Source organism: Capricornis sumatraensis, chromosome 2 (genome assembly GCF_032405125.1).
Source record: "Capricornis sumatraensis isolate serow.1 chromosome 2, serow.2, whole genome shotgun sequence".
Classification (NCBI taxonomy): Eukaryota; Metazoa; Chordata; class Mammalia; order Artiodactyla; family Bovidae; genus Capricornis; species Capricornis sumatraensis.
In genome coordinates this window covers 184262622-184278157 of record NC_091070.1, presented here as the reverse complement: position 1 = coordinate 184278157, position 15536 = coordinate 184262622, and the positions used below count along the sequence as shown (strand labels likewise).

The 15536-nt window shown below is 38.0% G+C and overlaps 1 protein-coding gene across 3 annotated transcripts in view; it reads left to right on the top strand.

The window, feature by feature from the left end:
• PATJ (PATJ crumbs cell polarity complex component) overlaps positions 1-15536 on the top strand; it is a 364628-nt gene that overhangs the window by 218216 nt on the left and 130876 nt on the right. For all 3 annotated transcript variants that reach the window (XM_068992464.1, XM_068992473.1, XM_068992482.1), the window contains one exon: positions 2285-2376. In XM_068992464.1, the coding sequence (XP_068848565.1) occupies positions 2285-2376 (92 nt within the window). The remainder of the gene's footprint in view (positions 1-2284; positions 2377-15536) is intronic.

The window sequence follows — 15536 nt, the reverse complement described above, 5'->3', positions numbered from 1 at the left end:
TAAAGAATCTGACTACAATGTGGGACACCTGGGTTTGATGCCTGGGTTGGACTGTATACTCCACGGGGTTGCAAAGAGTAGGGCACTACTGAGCAACTTTCACTTTAACAGAAAAGGTGAGTAGTTTTAATGCTTAAAAGTTAAAAACTCTTTGGACATCAGTTCAGTTCAGTCATGCAGTTGTGTCTGACTTTTTGTGATCCTGTGAGCTGCAGCATGCCAGGCCTCCCTGACCAACACCAACTCCCAGAGCCTACCCAAACTCTTGTCCATTGAGTTGGTGATGCCATCCAGCCATCTCATCCTCTGTCGTCCCCTTCTCCTCCTGCCCTCAATCTTTCCTACCTCAGGGTCTTTTCAAATGAGTCAGCTCTTTGCATCAGGTGGCCAAAGTGTTGAAGTTTCAGCTTTAGCATCAGTCCTTCCAATGAATATTCAGGACTGATTTCCTTTAGAACTGACTGATTGGATCTCCTTGCAGTCCAAGAGACTCTCAAGAGTCTTCTCCAATACCACAGTTCAAAAGCATCAATTTTCAGCGCTCAGCTTTCTTTATAGTCCAACTCTCACATCCATACATGACTACTGGAAAAACCATAGCCTTGACTAGATGGACCTTTGTTGGCAAAGTAATGTCTCTGCTTTTGCATATGCTGTCTAGGTTGGTCATAGCTTTCCTTCCAAGGAGTAAGCGTCTTTAAATTTCATGGCTGCCATCACCATCTGGAGTGATTTTGGAGCCCCCCCCAAATAAAGTCTCTCATTGTTTCCACTGTTTCCCCATCTATTTGCCATGAAGTGATGGAACCAGATGCCATGATCTTCATTTTCTGAATGTTGAGCTTTAAGCCAACTTTTTCACTCCAAGATTACTGTAAATAAAATTTAAAGACATTATCTCATTTAATTCTCACAATATTTTTATGTAATAGACGCTTAGATTTGTTTTAAAGAAGAAACCGAGACACAGAGAAATGGCAGTGTGATCAGTAGTTTTCTGGGAAGCTGATTATCTTGGTGAAGAATAAAAGCTGACAAAATGAGAGACATAATGAAGCGGTGGTTCAAGTTTAGCCTTTGTAACAGCCTTTCACATGAATCCCAGCTTTACCACTTCGAGGTGATGGATGAGCTTCGTTTTCTGTAGTTAAAAATATTATATCTTCATTCCTTCCTTTGAAGTGTTAATTTCTGTATACTTTATCACAACAGCTGTTAGAACAAAAATGAGACCTTTTCCAAGTGTTTTCAAATGCAACAGTTCAGCGGCATCCAGGACAGGCTAATTAAATGCTAAGTACAGAAAGCATAAATCCCTTTTTTTACCATCCCTTATATAGTATACTATACTATCCCTTGAATAGTAGAAGGTATCAAGGCCTCAGTTAAATAGAGACAATATGACATAGATCACCAACTACTTATTGAAGAGACAAGAGAGAAAAAGCCAGAAGTGAAGTGTGTGAGCTATTATCAAATGGTTGAAATAAAATAAAAGGTTGATTGTGGCTGTCATCATAGCTTAGCAATGGGAAAATCTGGAGTGAAGAAATTTAGAATATAAATGTTTTCATATAGTATTTAGATGAATTCAGTGAAGTTTAAAAATCCCACCTCATCTTGGATAAGAGCAGATGTCTCATTCATTGGGTCCTGTAAAATATTCTGTGCAATTGATCTAATATTTGACTTAAAATGGGAATGTAATATTTACATCCTCTGGAGTTACACAATTTATGCTATGTAATAACCTTGACATGTTTACAGAATCATGTTTAATGGGCCCTCCAGAGCTCTGATGAATACCACAGTTTGGTCTGTTTTCTGCATTTCTTAGGAGTCTGGAAAAGCTGTAGGAAATGAAATATCTATCACAAAGTTTTTGCATCTAGCTCAACTACTACTCTCAAGTTTAGCCAAAAGGCCAAAAATTCTGAATTTAAGAGATTTTAGTAGCTGGTTAGAATTAGTTTTTGAATCTGTACTATGAAGAATGTCAAGATTTTTGGCATTAAAGAGTCCTACATCTACCCACTTAAAAATGAAGGAACTTTATTGTTTAATTCCAAGTATATGCACATATACTTGCATACATGTATATATATACATACATGTATACATGTATACATATGTATACATACAAATGTTTATACATATGTATACATTTATATATATACATGTATACATTTATACATATGTATAAACACATATATATGTTTATATATATATACATGAAATATATATATTATAGTTTCACAAGTGCATTTTATTTTTTTCACCACAGATAAACAATCAGATTCTATATGGAAGAAGTCACCAAAATGCATCTGCCATTATTAAGACTGCCCCGCCAAAGGTCAAGCTGGTTTTCATCAGGTAAGACGGATATGTCTGGTTTCCTAAAACTCAAGATCTCTTCTGGAGATGTTATTATTTTATCTTATACATAAAATATGTAATACTATTTTATCTTTTGTTTGTTTAAAACTATCACTGTGCTCTAAAAATACAGTTCCTTTTATAATTGTCACTTTAAGAAAAGCACGTGTGCTAGGTCTTGTGTCTGACTCTTTGTGACACCGTGGACGTAACCTTCCAGGTTCCTCTGCTCCAGGCAAGAATACTAGAATTCTCCAGACAAAGAATACTAGAGTGGGTAGCCATTCCCTTTTCCAGGAGATCTTCCCGATGCAGGGATCAAACCTGGGTCTCCTGCACTGCAGGCAGATTCTTTACCATCTGAGCCACCATGGAAGCCCAAGAAAAGTGTAGATTGCTTTGATTCTGAGGGGTTCTTGTTATGCACAGTTCACATGATAGAACTGGTAGTTGAGGCTTATATTTGTATTTCTATTTTGAAAAACTCTTTCTTGATCTGATTATCCTCTTTTTAAATATAATAGAACATTCTAGCTTGTCATCCTCCCATCACCATCAGTTGGTACATTTGCTACGTTTGCTATCTCATTAATGCCTTCATCAAAAAATAGGCAGGAAAAAAAAAGAATCCAGGGAAGTTTTAGGAGCTTCATGTTAAGAGGGCAGTTGAGAAATACAGAGGGGAGAAGATGTGAGCTCTACTGTCTGGAGTCGTGTGGTCCATTTGGGGCTCCACATTTGCCCACACCTTATCTGCCATCAGACTGAGCCCTTTTGGTATAAGTGAGTCGGAATTGAGACCCCTCGTTGGTGGGAGCCATCATTGCTCCATCAGCCATGGAATGAGGTTTGAGTCCATTACTGAAATGACAGATAAATCCGACTTATTTTTAGAGGATGTAACTGTATGTTAACTATCACTCTGTTTCGTTGCCTTTGGGGCCTCAGTTACTATCTATAAACTGGGGATTATAAAGCACTTACCTCATTCATTGTGGTATTTTGAAAATTAGAAATAACACAGTGTTAAGGAGAGAGTAAAGGCTTGAAGAAATGCTACCTGTCCTTATGATGGCGATGATTAATATTACGCTTCCTCTTCTCAGTAGTTACTTTTTAGTAAGACCCATCTGTTCCCAGCAGACAGCTGGGATTAAGAGGTTGTTTATTCCCAGTTTTGGACACTAGTGTAGATGATTGAAATATTCCTTCCATGCCATCACTTCAGCCTCACAGGCATAGCTGCTTTGCTCCTGAAAAAGTCCTACATTAATGGCACCCCACTTCAGTACTCTTGCCTGGAAAATCCCATGAATGGAGGAGCCTGGTAGGCTGCAGTCCATGGGGTCATGAAGAGTTGGACACGACTGAGCGATTTCACTTTCACTCTTCACTTTCATGCATTGGAGAAGGAAATGGCAACCCACTCCAGTGTTCTTGCCTGGAGAATCCCAGGGACAGCGGAGCCTGGTGGGCTGCCATCTATGGGGTTGCACAGAGTTGGACACAACTGAAGCACCTTAGCAGGAGCAGCAATGACCTTTTATCCTGTTCATTAGCACTTTCTGGATTTCCAGGGTTTGTTGCTCTTGTATCTAGGGGGAGAAACCTTCCTCCTCCCCATTTGTGTAATGACAGTCTCCTTTGGTTTACTAACCTTTAAGTTCTGTTAGACACCAGTCCCTTTACCCTTCCTATTGCTAGACGCTACAAATTTAGTTAGATGATGAAAACATGAACAGACTTGAGAAAAGGTCAGCGACTCAAAAATTTAAAGTGTCCATCAATAGAAGTCCATACAAGTAAAGAGTTGAAGCCATTTAAGCTTGAAAACTTGGTTTAAAGCTGTGTGAGGATCACATGAGATGTTACGTAGCATTCAAGAGTGTCTGCACATCAGGGCTTGGCACTTTGTGGCCACTGCCACAAGGGATGTTATTACTGATTAACATTATTGTTATGTCTTTGTCATCTGTGGGGCCTTTATACTCATGCTGACTCATCCCATTTTAAAGGGAGCAAAAAGAGAATTGAATAGGATCCAAAGGAAATCATTTAATGCAATTAAGTAGTTGGGAAATAGAACTCCTGCTTCAAGAAAGAAAGATTAAATGATTTGAAGTTATTTAGAAGACAGAAGAGAAAGCTGAGTAAAATTTTAATAATAATAATAAAGTCCCATTAATTTAGTGTCTGGTAGTTTCAGTTTTGGACTGTTCAGAAGGGATCAGCATCAAGGAAAAAATTTGCTCAGCAGTTAATGGTGTAAGTGTGATTGAGGATGCTGCTGAATACTTATTCACTAGACATGATTTTAAGCAATTTACAAATATCAATCAGAATACATCATCAGGTACAATCAGAATACATCATCTAATTATGAACCTTTCTTGCATGGTCATTAAATTACTGTGTCTAGCACATAGTGGGGCTTCAGAAAGCTTTATAGAATAAATTTCCTTTCAACTCTTACTGAGCAATCCAGATCATATATTCTCCAAATGCACCAATCATAGTAAGTTAGTTTTATAAAACTCCTTATAGTTTAGTCCCTCTCCCCAACTTAAGAAGATTTTCTGTATCTTCTTTTGTAAGGAGAAAAATAACATGGGCATGATTCTGAACAATCTATTGTTGTATCTACTTTTAGACTGTCTAAAGGAAAAGGAGCTTGAATTGAAGCAAGAAAGATGTTCCTCTGCTCATAGCTTTTGTTTGATGCAATAGATACATATCTAGTAATTTGCATGCCAGCGCTTTATTAATTAATTAATGATTCAGTTTCTATAGGGAAGGAACTAATCATTTGACTAAGAACTCTTATCTAAAGTGATCAGTTCTTTTCTAAAGCAAAACTGAACTCTCAGGCTTAGTGATTATAAAAAGAAACCATCAATTCACTCAGCCTGGACTTGAAATTCACTCATGATACCACAGCTGTTTGAGCTTGGTCAGTTTCCTGAGCTATTTCATAAATTGTCTAATGTATTAGTACATGTAAATTGCCTGGAAATATGGACTCAACATATATGGCTGCTATAGAGATGAAGATGGTGGTGATGATGGCAAAAAATGTGGGAGGGGGACAGGATGAGGTAAAAGAGAAGGAAAGTAGTAGTTAGGGTGAAAGAAAGAGGAGGGAAAAAAAGAACCACTTCTCATATATACATTGTTTAATTCCAGAATCTTGACTATTTTTTGAGTGAATCACATTCACAGTTTAAGAATGCTCTAATTAACATCATAATGGTTAAGCACTGGAAGAGATAGCTACAGACATTATATACAACCATTTCTAGTAAATGTTAGAATAAGAGATGAGGACACAGCCTACCTAAAATGTCCTTTTTAGTTTCCTGTCTGCTGTTGCTAGACTGCTGCTGCTGCTGCTTCTCTGTTGTCTTCTATTTTTAATGATGACCTGATATTCTAACAAGGAGTAGAATGCTCATTAATTGAGGAATGTACAAAGAGAAACCTAATTAACATGAATGAATCCTCATGTCAATATAATATAGTAAATTTTACTAATATTAAATAGGGCCAGAATTCAAAGCACTTAAGGAGTTAAGAAAGAAAATCTAAATGAAAAAATTTTATTGTTCATTAACTGTGTACATCACTAACAGGGGTAGCTTGGTAGATTGGTGTCCTATTCATGTGTGGTAACCTGTGCATTTATGTGCTGAGCAATATGGCATCCTTGCTTCTTTGGGCTGATTGACTAGTTCATGCCTCATTTAGAGACATCTTTCAACCTCTGCCTATGTATTACCTCCTTCAGACTATTATCACAAGAATAGTTTTGCCTATTTTGGAACCAAATCCTGAAACAATTAAGTACTGATTTGTTACCAAGTTTTAAGAGGTTAGCACTTAAATCATCTCAGTACAACAGATGCAATTATACTTTTCTTTAAAATGGCATAACTTGCTTTGTGTTATATGTGTGCTGAGTCACTTCAGTCATGTCCGACTCTTTGTGAACCCACGGACAGTAGCCCATGGCTGCAGGCTTCTCTGTCCATGGAATTCTCCAGGCAAGAATACGGGAGTGGGTTGCTATTTTCCTTCTCCAGGGGATCTTCCCAACCCAGGAACTGAACCTGCATCTCTTAACACCTCCTGCATCGGCAGGCGGGTTCATTACCGCCAGTACCACCTGAGAAGCCCTTGTGTTATATAATGTTACTTTAAAAACCAATCTTTATAAATTATATTTCTTTATTGCTTCTATATGGCAGTATTTCCTTCCTTTGTTGAAACTGCTGATTCCCTGTGCATTTCCAACATACAGAAAATTTTGGCTTTTATACCTGAGTAACTCTTTTTCAAATTTATTGACAAGGGAGATAGGAATGGGAACTGGCTACAGGTTTGGGAGAATGAGTAACAGTAAAATAATCACAGGAAGGTGTGAAAATATGCCGCAGGTAACATTTTAATTAACTAGGGCTTTTAGTCTGTAGTGATATACGTTTGTGTAATCACGTCCTTGTTGTAACACTTGCCTTTGTTCATATACTAATTGATCTATAATTCAAAAAGTGGGTCTGTGAGTCATCAGGGAAAATGAGCAAGTTGCTGCTGTGTGTACATGACATGGGCTTCCCTGCAGGCTCAGATGGTAAAGAATCCGCCTGCAAATGCAGGAGACCTGGGTTCCACCCTTGGGTCAGGAAGGTCTCCTGAAGAAGAGAATGGCTACCCACTCCAATATTCTTGCCTAGAGAATTCCATGGACAGAGGAGCTCAGCAGGCTATAGTCCGTGGGGGTCACAAAGATTTCGGACACGACTGAGTGACTAACACTTTCACCTTCAAACACGACTTAGTTACATAATCACTTTTGCCCTTTTCTCCCCGCCTTATTAGCTTTTGGACGATACTGTAATCATGTGATTGTGCCCTGTGGCACATCTGGGCTGTGGTGTACTCAGTGATTCTACTCTAGATCATCTAGGTGCATATTACACTGTGGGTGCTTACTATGTACCACACATTCAACTCTGAGATTTCCTGTTCCATACGTTCTCCTCTACACAAGTACTCCAATTTCAGTACAGGAGAAGCAGTGTATTAATATGATGAAGAATGAGTTGCTGTATTTGGCAGTGCAAGGATCCAAGGAGATTAATGATCTCGCCTGCAGCTCTTGTCATACCTTCCCCCACTATCGAAAATTAAATGTCATGTATAACAACTCACTCTCCATTACTTAATTACATGTGGAAAATGTGTAGTGTTAAAAACTCCTGGGGCTAAAGGAGGCCACATGAAACTGAAACCCTTGGAAAGATTTAGTGCTAGCTGTCAAGCCCTACCGAGTGAAAGTGGACTCACCATGGGACCCACCTCACTGTATCCATTGAACACATGTCTTGTTTTCATAATTAAAAAATACGGTGTGGCCTGTTATCCTCTAGTCTTGTCCCTAAAAGATGATATTGATTCTAAATTAATGTGAATGTCAAAGTAAGTCCATTTGAATAAGATCCTTATTGTGCTCTTGCTTCTTTATATCGAGTTTTGATAAATAGGAGGGAAAAAAGATTGTGGGATCAAGTATGAGTTTGACTTTTACTAGGAAACATTCATGCATTTATTGTATAAGTATTTTCAGAGTGCCTACCTGTGCTGGTGCTGTGGAGTGACACAGAGAACATAATTTCTGCCCGAAGGATGGACACAGAGAGTAAAACAGTCTGGTGCCTTATCCAGCGGTGTAAGTGCCAGGACACTGTAGGGACATATAGGAGACACGCCTAACCTGGTCTTTGTAGCCTATGGGGAAGTGTCACAGATAAAGATGTTTAAGCTCAGAGTAGAAGGAAGGAACATAGCTGCATATGTCATTTGATATGATTTCTGTAAATAAGCATTTTCTTACGCTCATGGATCATTACAGGATGCAGTGCCCCTTTTCAAGTGCACAGTAGAACATCATCCATGGCACACATGACAAGGAGCTTTGAGGAAGAGCCCTATCATTAGCACTGGACTATGTTAGGAGTTGTAGAGGGTGGAGACTCTCCCGCAGTTTCAAGGCTCTTCTGTTTCTCTGTTTAGTTGGCCTGTGTGATAGATCCATAGGTCTCTCAAATGCTCCGAAATCCTGACTCTTTCTTCAGTACTTGTTTTCTGTACTATCAATTTTAAATAGTAATTTTAATTATTAATTTTATATTCATAAGTAGAATTTATAACACTTTTAGTTCAAGAGCAAGGTGGAATTGGAGTGTTTTATGTTTTGATCTTTTGTCAAAAGCATTGGAATTTATGTATCCAAATAAGAAAAATTACTCCCTTTGACAGATTGTGGTAACCTTGGGAAGTTGTGTACATTTCATCCAGTTATCATTCCATTGGGCCATACACTTCTGAAATCATCTTGAAAGCCTAAGACATACTTTTTTGAATATCTACAGTAGCCATAGATTTTCCTCTTTCAAGGGTGGTTGTAGCTAGGTTGCCTGAAATAACCAGAAATTTTACATGAATTCAGGTGCATTTAGTGAACTGTATTTAGTCAGTTAGGTAAAGTGCTTAGCAAGCAAGCCCATCTTTCTTGTTTGACTTGTAAAGGATCTTTGAAAGCCATTTTTATTATTTCATGAATAGAATTGCAAATTTTGTTCTTTATTGCTCCTATTTTTTAATACCAGCTTGTGGGAATTATGACTACATGTATTTCACTTTTAGCACTCAGAAACAACTAATTGTGATGGTCACAGAGATAACAGGGGTGTTTTTTCTTTATACTTTGTTGGGGGCAATATTTTTCTTCTCTCACTGTAGAATGCCTATTTCCTTGGTAGATGCCCCTCCCCTGAACACACATACATGCCCACAATGTATGTAGTATGATGAAAGAGTAAAACTATTAAATCTAGGTGGAATCTAAAGGAACCAGATCTTTCTCTCACTGCCAAGGTGTCACCAGTGGGTGGACATGAGACCTAAGTTTGAGCAATATGATGCTTTAGGCTTAGAGCAGAAAGCAAGAAATTTGAGTGATTTTATATGTATGGTTCTTATTCATGGAGTCACATGGCCTTGATCAGAGGTGCCTGCTGTGATTTCCTTCTTCTTCCTGCTTCCTTGTCCTCTGGAGGTCTCTTAGTTCTCATTTGTTCTAAGTCTGATAACATAGCCTGCCTATGTTCTGTGAGATCCCAATAGCCCTCTAATAAATTACCTTTTGCCTCAGTTCAGTTCAGTGACTGTTGTGTCTGACTCTGTGACCCCATGGACTACAGCACGCCAGACTTCTCTGTCCATCACCAACTCTTGGAGCTTGCTCAAACTCACATCCATCAAGTCAGTGATGCCATCCAACCATCTCATCCTCTGGCATCCCCTTCTCCTCCTGCCTTCAATCTTTCCCAGCATCAGGGTATTTTCAAATGAGTGTTTTTCACATCAGGTGGCCAAAGTATTGGAGCTTCAGCTTCCGCATCAGTTCTTCCAATGAATATTCAGGACTGATTTCCTTTAGGATTGATCAGTTTGATCTCCTTGCAGCCCAAGGGACTCTCAACAGTCTTCTGCAGCAGTCTTCTCCAACCCCACAGTTCAGAGGCATCAGTTCTTTGAGTCTAAGCTTTTTTTATGGTCCAACTCTCACATCTATACATGACTACTGGAAAAACCATAGCTTTGACTATGCTGACTTTTGTCTCTGCAAAGTGATGTCTCTGCTTTTCTATATGCTGTCTAGGTTGGTCATAGCTCTTCTTCAAAGGTGCAAGCGTCTTTAAATTTCATGGTTGCAGTTACCATCTGCAGTGATTTTGAAGCCCAGCAAAATAAAGTCTGACACTGTTTCCATTGTTTCCCCATCTATTTGCCGTGAAGTGATGGGACCATATGCCATGACCTTAGTTTTTTGAATGTTGTGTTTTAATCCAGCTTTTTCACTCTCCTCTTTCCCTTTCATCAAGAGGCTCTGTAGTTCCTCTTCACTTTCTGCTGTAAGGGTGGTGTCATCTCCTTATCTGAGCTTGCTGCTGCTGCTGCTAAGTACCTTCAGTTGTGTCCGACTCTGTGTGACCCCATAGGCGGCAGCCCACCAGGCTCCCCCATCCCTGGGATTCTCAAGGCAAGAACACTGGACTGAGTTGCCATTTCCTTCTCCAGTGCATGAAAGTGGAAAGTGAAAGTGAAGTTGTTCAGTCGTGTCCAACTCTTAGCGATCCCATGGACTGCAGCCTACCGGGCTCCTCCGTCCATGGGATTTTCCAGGCAAGAGTACTGGAGTGGGTTGCCATTGAGCTTAAGTTGGCCTAAATTACTGCTTGCTGCCAAAGAGTCCTAATGAATAGGAAGGACGATAAAATTAGAGCTCTCTGAACAAGTTATGAACAACTGGTGCAAGTTCCCTCTGCTTATATGCATGTCACATGTTAGCTTTTAGCCATGATCCTGAAAAGATATTGTCCTTCAGACATCCTTAGCAGAACCATAAGACCTCTAAACAAGTCCCTCCTGGGGATCCCCAATATGACAAGTTACCACTGCTACTGGCTCTTGAAATGAGATTACTACGATGATTTCAGAGAAATCAAGCAGGATTTTACTCAGTTTTATACTTGGTAGGAAGAGTCACCTTTTATAGTTCATGGCCTTTTGGTGAGGATTGGATGTCTGAACAACATTCAGGCTGTTCCTGATAGGATGAAGAGAGTGGCTGTGAGTATCTACTGTACTGTCTTTAGAAAGAGTCTCTATGAGAAACTTGATAAGCTATCATTTATCCCATCCAGTCCTAAAGCTCCCATATTAACTCTCGCACCAACCTGCACTGTGAGATAATTTGAGTCAACTTTTCCTCTGTACAGTTGGCAATCATTATTTAGAACTTGCCTGGGGCCACCTTTGCAAACTGTGGGTTTAGATGCTGAGTTACTCCCAGCAGCCCTCATTAGTGATTGACATTGTTTGGAATGCCAAGGAAATAGAGGTCATAATTCCACTGTCGTTGGACATTTATTTCAGATTCAGCATGGTCAGCTATTTTGGTGGTTTATTCCAGTTGGGAATTAGAAACTATTTAGTGTGTTCATATGGTTAGAAATATCTCCTGGAATCTTTTCAGAAAGGAGTTTTGCTTCCACTGAGATGTAATGATCTGCTTTGTATTACATGTTACTTCTGGTTCATTTGCATAGAACTTTCCTGGATGAATGTTAATTTATTGTCATGTTTCAATTAATACGGCAAATATAGATTTTATTTTTTCCATCCTCAAGTATCTCACATCACTATTTTTAGTACAGTCAGAAAAAAAATTATCTAGGCCTGTTTAGTTGTATTCATATCTTCCTCATATATGCAGCTTTGTGTGTATATGCACCTAAACAATGTGCTAGGCTCCAGACTGTAGTAGTAATCATTCTATATAGAACAGGTTGCACAAAATTAAATCAACTTACTTAGGAATCCAGGTTGAATTCAGGCACATAGCTTCTACTTTTGATATAATGCTATTTTGTTGATATGAAATAGGATTCTACGGCTTTAGTGAAAATGAATTTCCAAGAGGCAAGACCAGATCTGTTCTGAAGACAAAATGATTTTAAGTGATAATGTAATTCAAATGTATTCTCATCACACTTGTACTTTTTTGTCTTAGTCAATTTTTTAAATTGTGATAAAATATGCATAACATAAAATCCACCTTATTAGCCATTTTTAAGTGTACAACTAAGTAGCATTAAGTATATTCATATTATTGTACAACCATCACCACCATCTATCTACAAAACAGTTTATACCTTGCAAAACTGAAACTCCATACCCATTGACAAGTAACACCCATTCTCTCCTTTCCCCCACCTCCTGGCAACTATCTTTCTGCTTTCTGAATTTAACTACACTGGATACCTTGTAAAAGTGGGCTCATACAGCATTTATCCTTTTGCTACTGGCTTATTTCACTTATCACAATGTTTTCAAGGTTCATCCATGTTGCAGCATATGTCAGAATTATCTTCCTTTTTTAAAACTGAATGATGTCCCATTGTATGTTTGTCCATTCATCTGTTGAGAAACACTTGGGTTGCTTCTACTTTTTAACTATTGTGAATAATAGTACTATGAACATGAGTGTACAGATGTCTGTTTGAGACTCTATTCTCAATTCTTTTCCATATATATCCAGAAGTGAAATTGCTGAATTCCGTGACAATTCTAATTTAATTTTTGAGGAACTACTATATTTCCCGTAGCAACTGCACTGTACTGCATTCCTACTGACTGTAGGCGAGGGTTCCAGTTTCTCTACAACCTCACCAACTCTTACTATTTTCTTTCTTTCTTTGATAGTAGCTGGGTATGACTATTGAGTATGACTTCTTCTTTGGAGAGATATCTTTTCAAGTCATTGCCTGTCTTTTAGTCAGGTTGTTTTGTTGGTGAGTTTAGGAATTCTTTTATGTATTCTGGATATTAACTCATCATCAGATATATGATTTGCAAAAGCTTTCTCTCATTCCAAGATTGTCTTTTCCACTCTGTTGATCCACTGAGTTTTTCATGTTAATGTAGTCCAATTTATCTATTTGCTATTGCTTGGGCTTTTGGTGTCAGATCCAAGATATTGCATCATTGCCAAATCCAATGTCATGAATTTCCCCATGTTTTCTTGTAACAGTTTTATAATTTTAGCTCTTATGTTTAGGTCTTTGATCCATTTTGAGTTAATTTTTGTGTATGCTATAGGGGAATAATCCAACTTCATTCTTTTGCATGTGGATATCCAGGTTTCCCTGTACCATTTGTTGAAAAGATCATCCATTCTCCCATTGAATAATCCTGGAGCCCTTGTTGAAATCATTTGCCCCTACATTCGAGATTTATTTCAGGGCTCCTATTTATTCCATTGGTTTATGTGTTTGTTCTTAAGCCAGTACCATGTTGTTTTGATTACTGCAGCATCGTGGTATATTGTGAAATTAGGAAGGGTGAAACCTCCAACTTTGTTCTTTTTTTCAGGATTGTTTTGGCTATTCCATATACATTTTAGGATGGAACACATTTTTACTTTTAAAAGAAGGAAAATGGCTCCTTGGAGATATCTCAGACCCTAATAAATTGAAAGTCATGGATTTCTACAAATGCATGCAGGCACATACAGCTCATTACATCAGATGTCTTTTTTTCATCATTCAGAAATTTTTGTCATAGGCTCAGTGTCTTTTCCTGAAGGATAAATACATTTTCTTCATATCTCATTAATCTTTCTTTTAGCTACAATTTGTAGCATTCTTTTAGAGCTTATGTTAGAGAGAGAATCTCATATTTAATCCTAAGGCATTAGTCAATGATTGCTGGATTGATGCTTCAAATAGCATGTTATTGAAATCTCTTACTACAATTTAATTATGATTACAACTTTGAGGGATAAGATATAAACATAAAGGGTTTTTATCAACAAATGTCTGTATGTGACATGTGTATACTTATAAGAATGCAGTGAGGTATTAGAAGAACAGAAAAAAGTTGCTGAGAAAACCCATGCAAGCAGTTTAGAAATTCAGAGGAGAGAGAGATTACTGTTGTAGAATTGGATACAGCAAGAGCTAGTTAATGCTACCTGAGAATATTTACATAGGAAAAAAAAAATGTCCAAACTACATTAACAAATTTCAGTATTTATTGAGTACCTACGGTATCTCAAATACTATATAAGACATGCACATATATAACTCTGCATCAAGCAAAGCAAGCACCAAAAGAGGGACCTCTACGCTGTTGGGTTATTCACAGTATATTTGCAGGCTTGGTTGCACAGAGGGGTTTCCACAGTTGAGAAGGGAGTGATTTGAATTGACTGAGGCACGCAGAAAGCAGAGCAAGGAAACCAGCAGGGACACTGTTGTTAACTTGAAAAGTATTTGAATTAGATGGTGACATAGGATCAGAACAAAAGAGGAAAATAAAGAATGAAATCTTTAGAATGAATCCTTCAGACTTGGTAATTTCTTTGGGTATAAGGGTTGATGGTTGAATGAATTAAGAGTAACTGAGAACTTTGCTCCTGGATGTGAGAATCTGAGACTTAAATTTATATTATAAAACATTGAATGTAAACTATTGTTACTATGAGATAAGGTTCAAACACGGGGTCAGGAAGATCCCCTGGAAGGAAATGACAACCCACTCCAATATTCTTTTCCTGGGACATCCTGTGGACGGAGGAGCCTGGCTGGCTACAGTCCATGGGGTCGCAAAGAGCTGGACATGAGTTAGTGACTAAATAAGAACAACAACATTGTTACTATGCTTTAGTGTTATGACATATTATCCCTTAATTCTATTAGAATATATTATCCTAATTTTATAGATTAAGAGGTAAGATTTTTTAAAAGTTGCTTAGTATATTGTTTATGTCTTACTGATGGAACTGAAGATAGAACTGTACCTCTACCTAGGTGTCCTTAGGACTGGATTTCTTTCCAGAATAGCACCTAGTTGTCTTACACTATAGATAATCCTGAATTCATTTTTTAACTAAGGTATAATTTCTACTCAAAGCAATAGATTTTAAGTGTTCAATTTGTTGAGTTTTGATAATATAAAATATATGCCTGTGTAGCCATCACTCAAAACAAAAATATAAGAAATTCATTCACCCTGGCAAGTTTCCTGGTGCTCCTTTCCAGTTAGTTCCTCCTCCCAGAACCAACACTTCTGATTTGTCACCAAAGATTCGTTTTAACTTTTCTTGAGCTTCATGGAAAAAAAAAAAAATCAAACAGCATCTATTATTTTGGGTCTGGTTTCTTTCATTTTATATAATTTTTAAAAGATTTATCCTTGTTGTCATGTATATCAATAGTTCCTTAAATTATTGAGGAATACCACCCCAATCTGTGAACATTCCACAATTTGATGATCCATCCTGCTGAAGGTGGATATTTGGGTTGTTTCCAGTTTTTAGCTATTCTGATTAAAGTATAAGCATGATTTTGGGGGGGGAAAGTTATAGAATAAACTTGTTTAGGACATATTTGAGTCAGGATAGACTCAGTTATGCTTCAGTAACTAGCAGCCCAAATCTCAGTGGCTTAAAACAACAAAGATTTATTTCTTTCTCAAGTTACATGTCCACCTGGGCTCAGCAAGGGGGCCTCTCTGCTCACTACGGTCCTTCA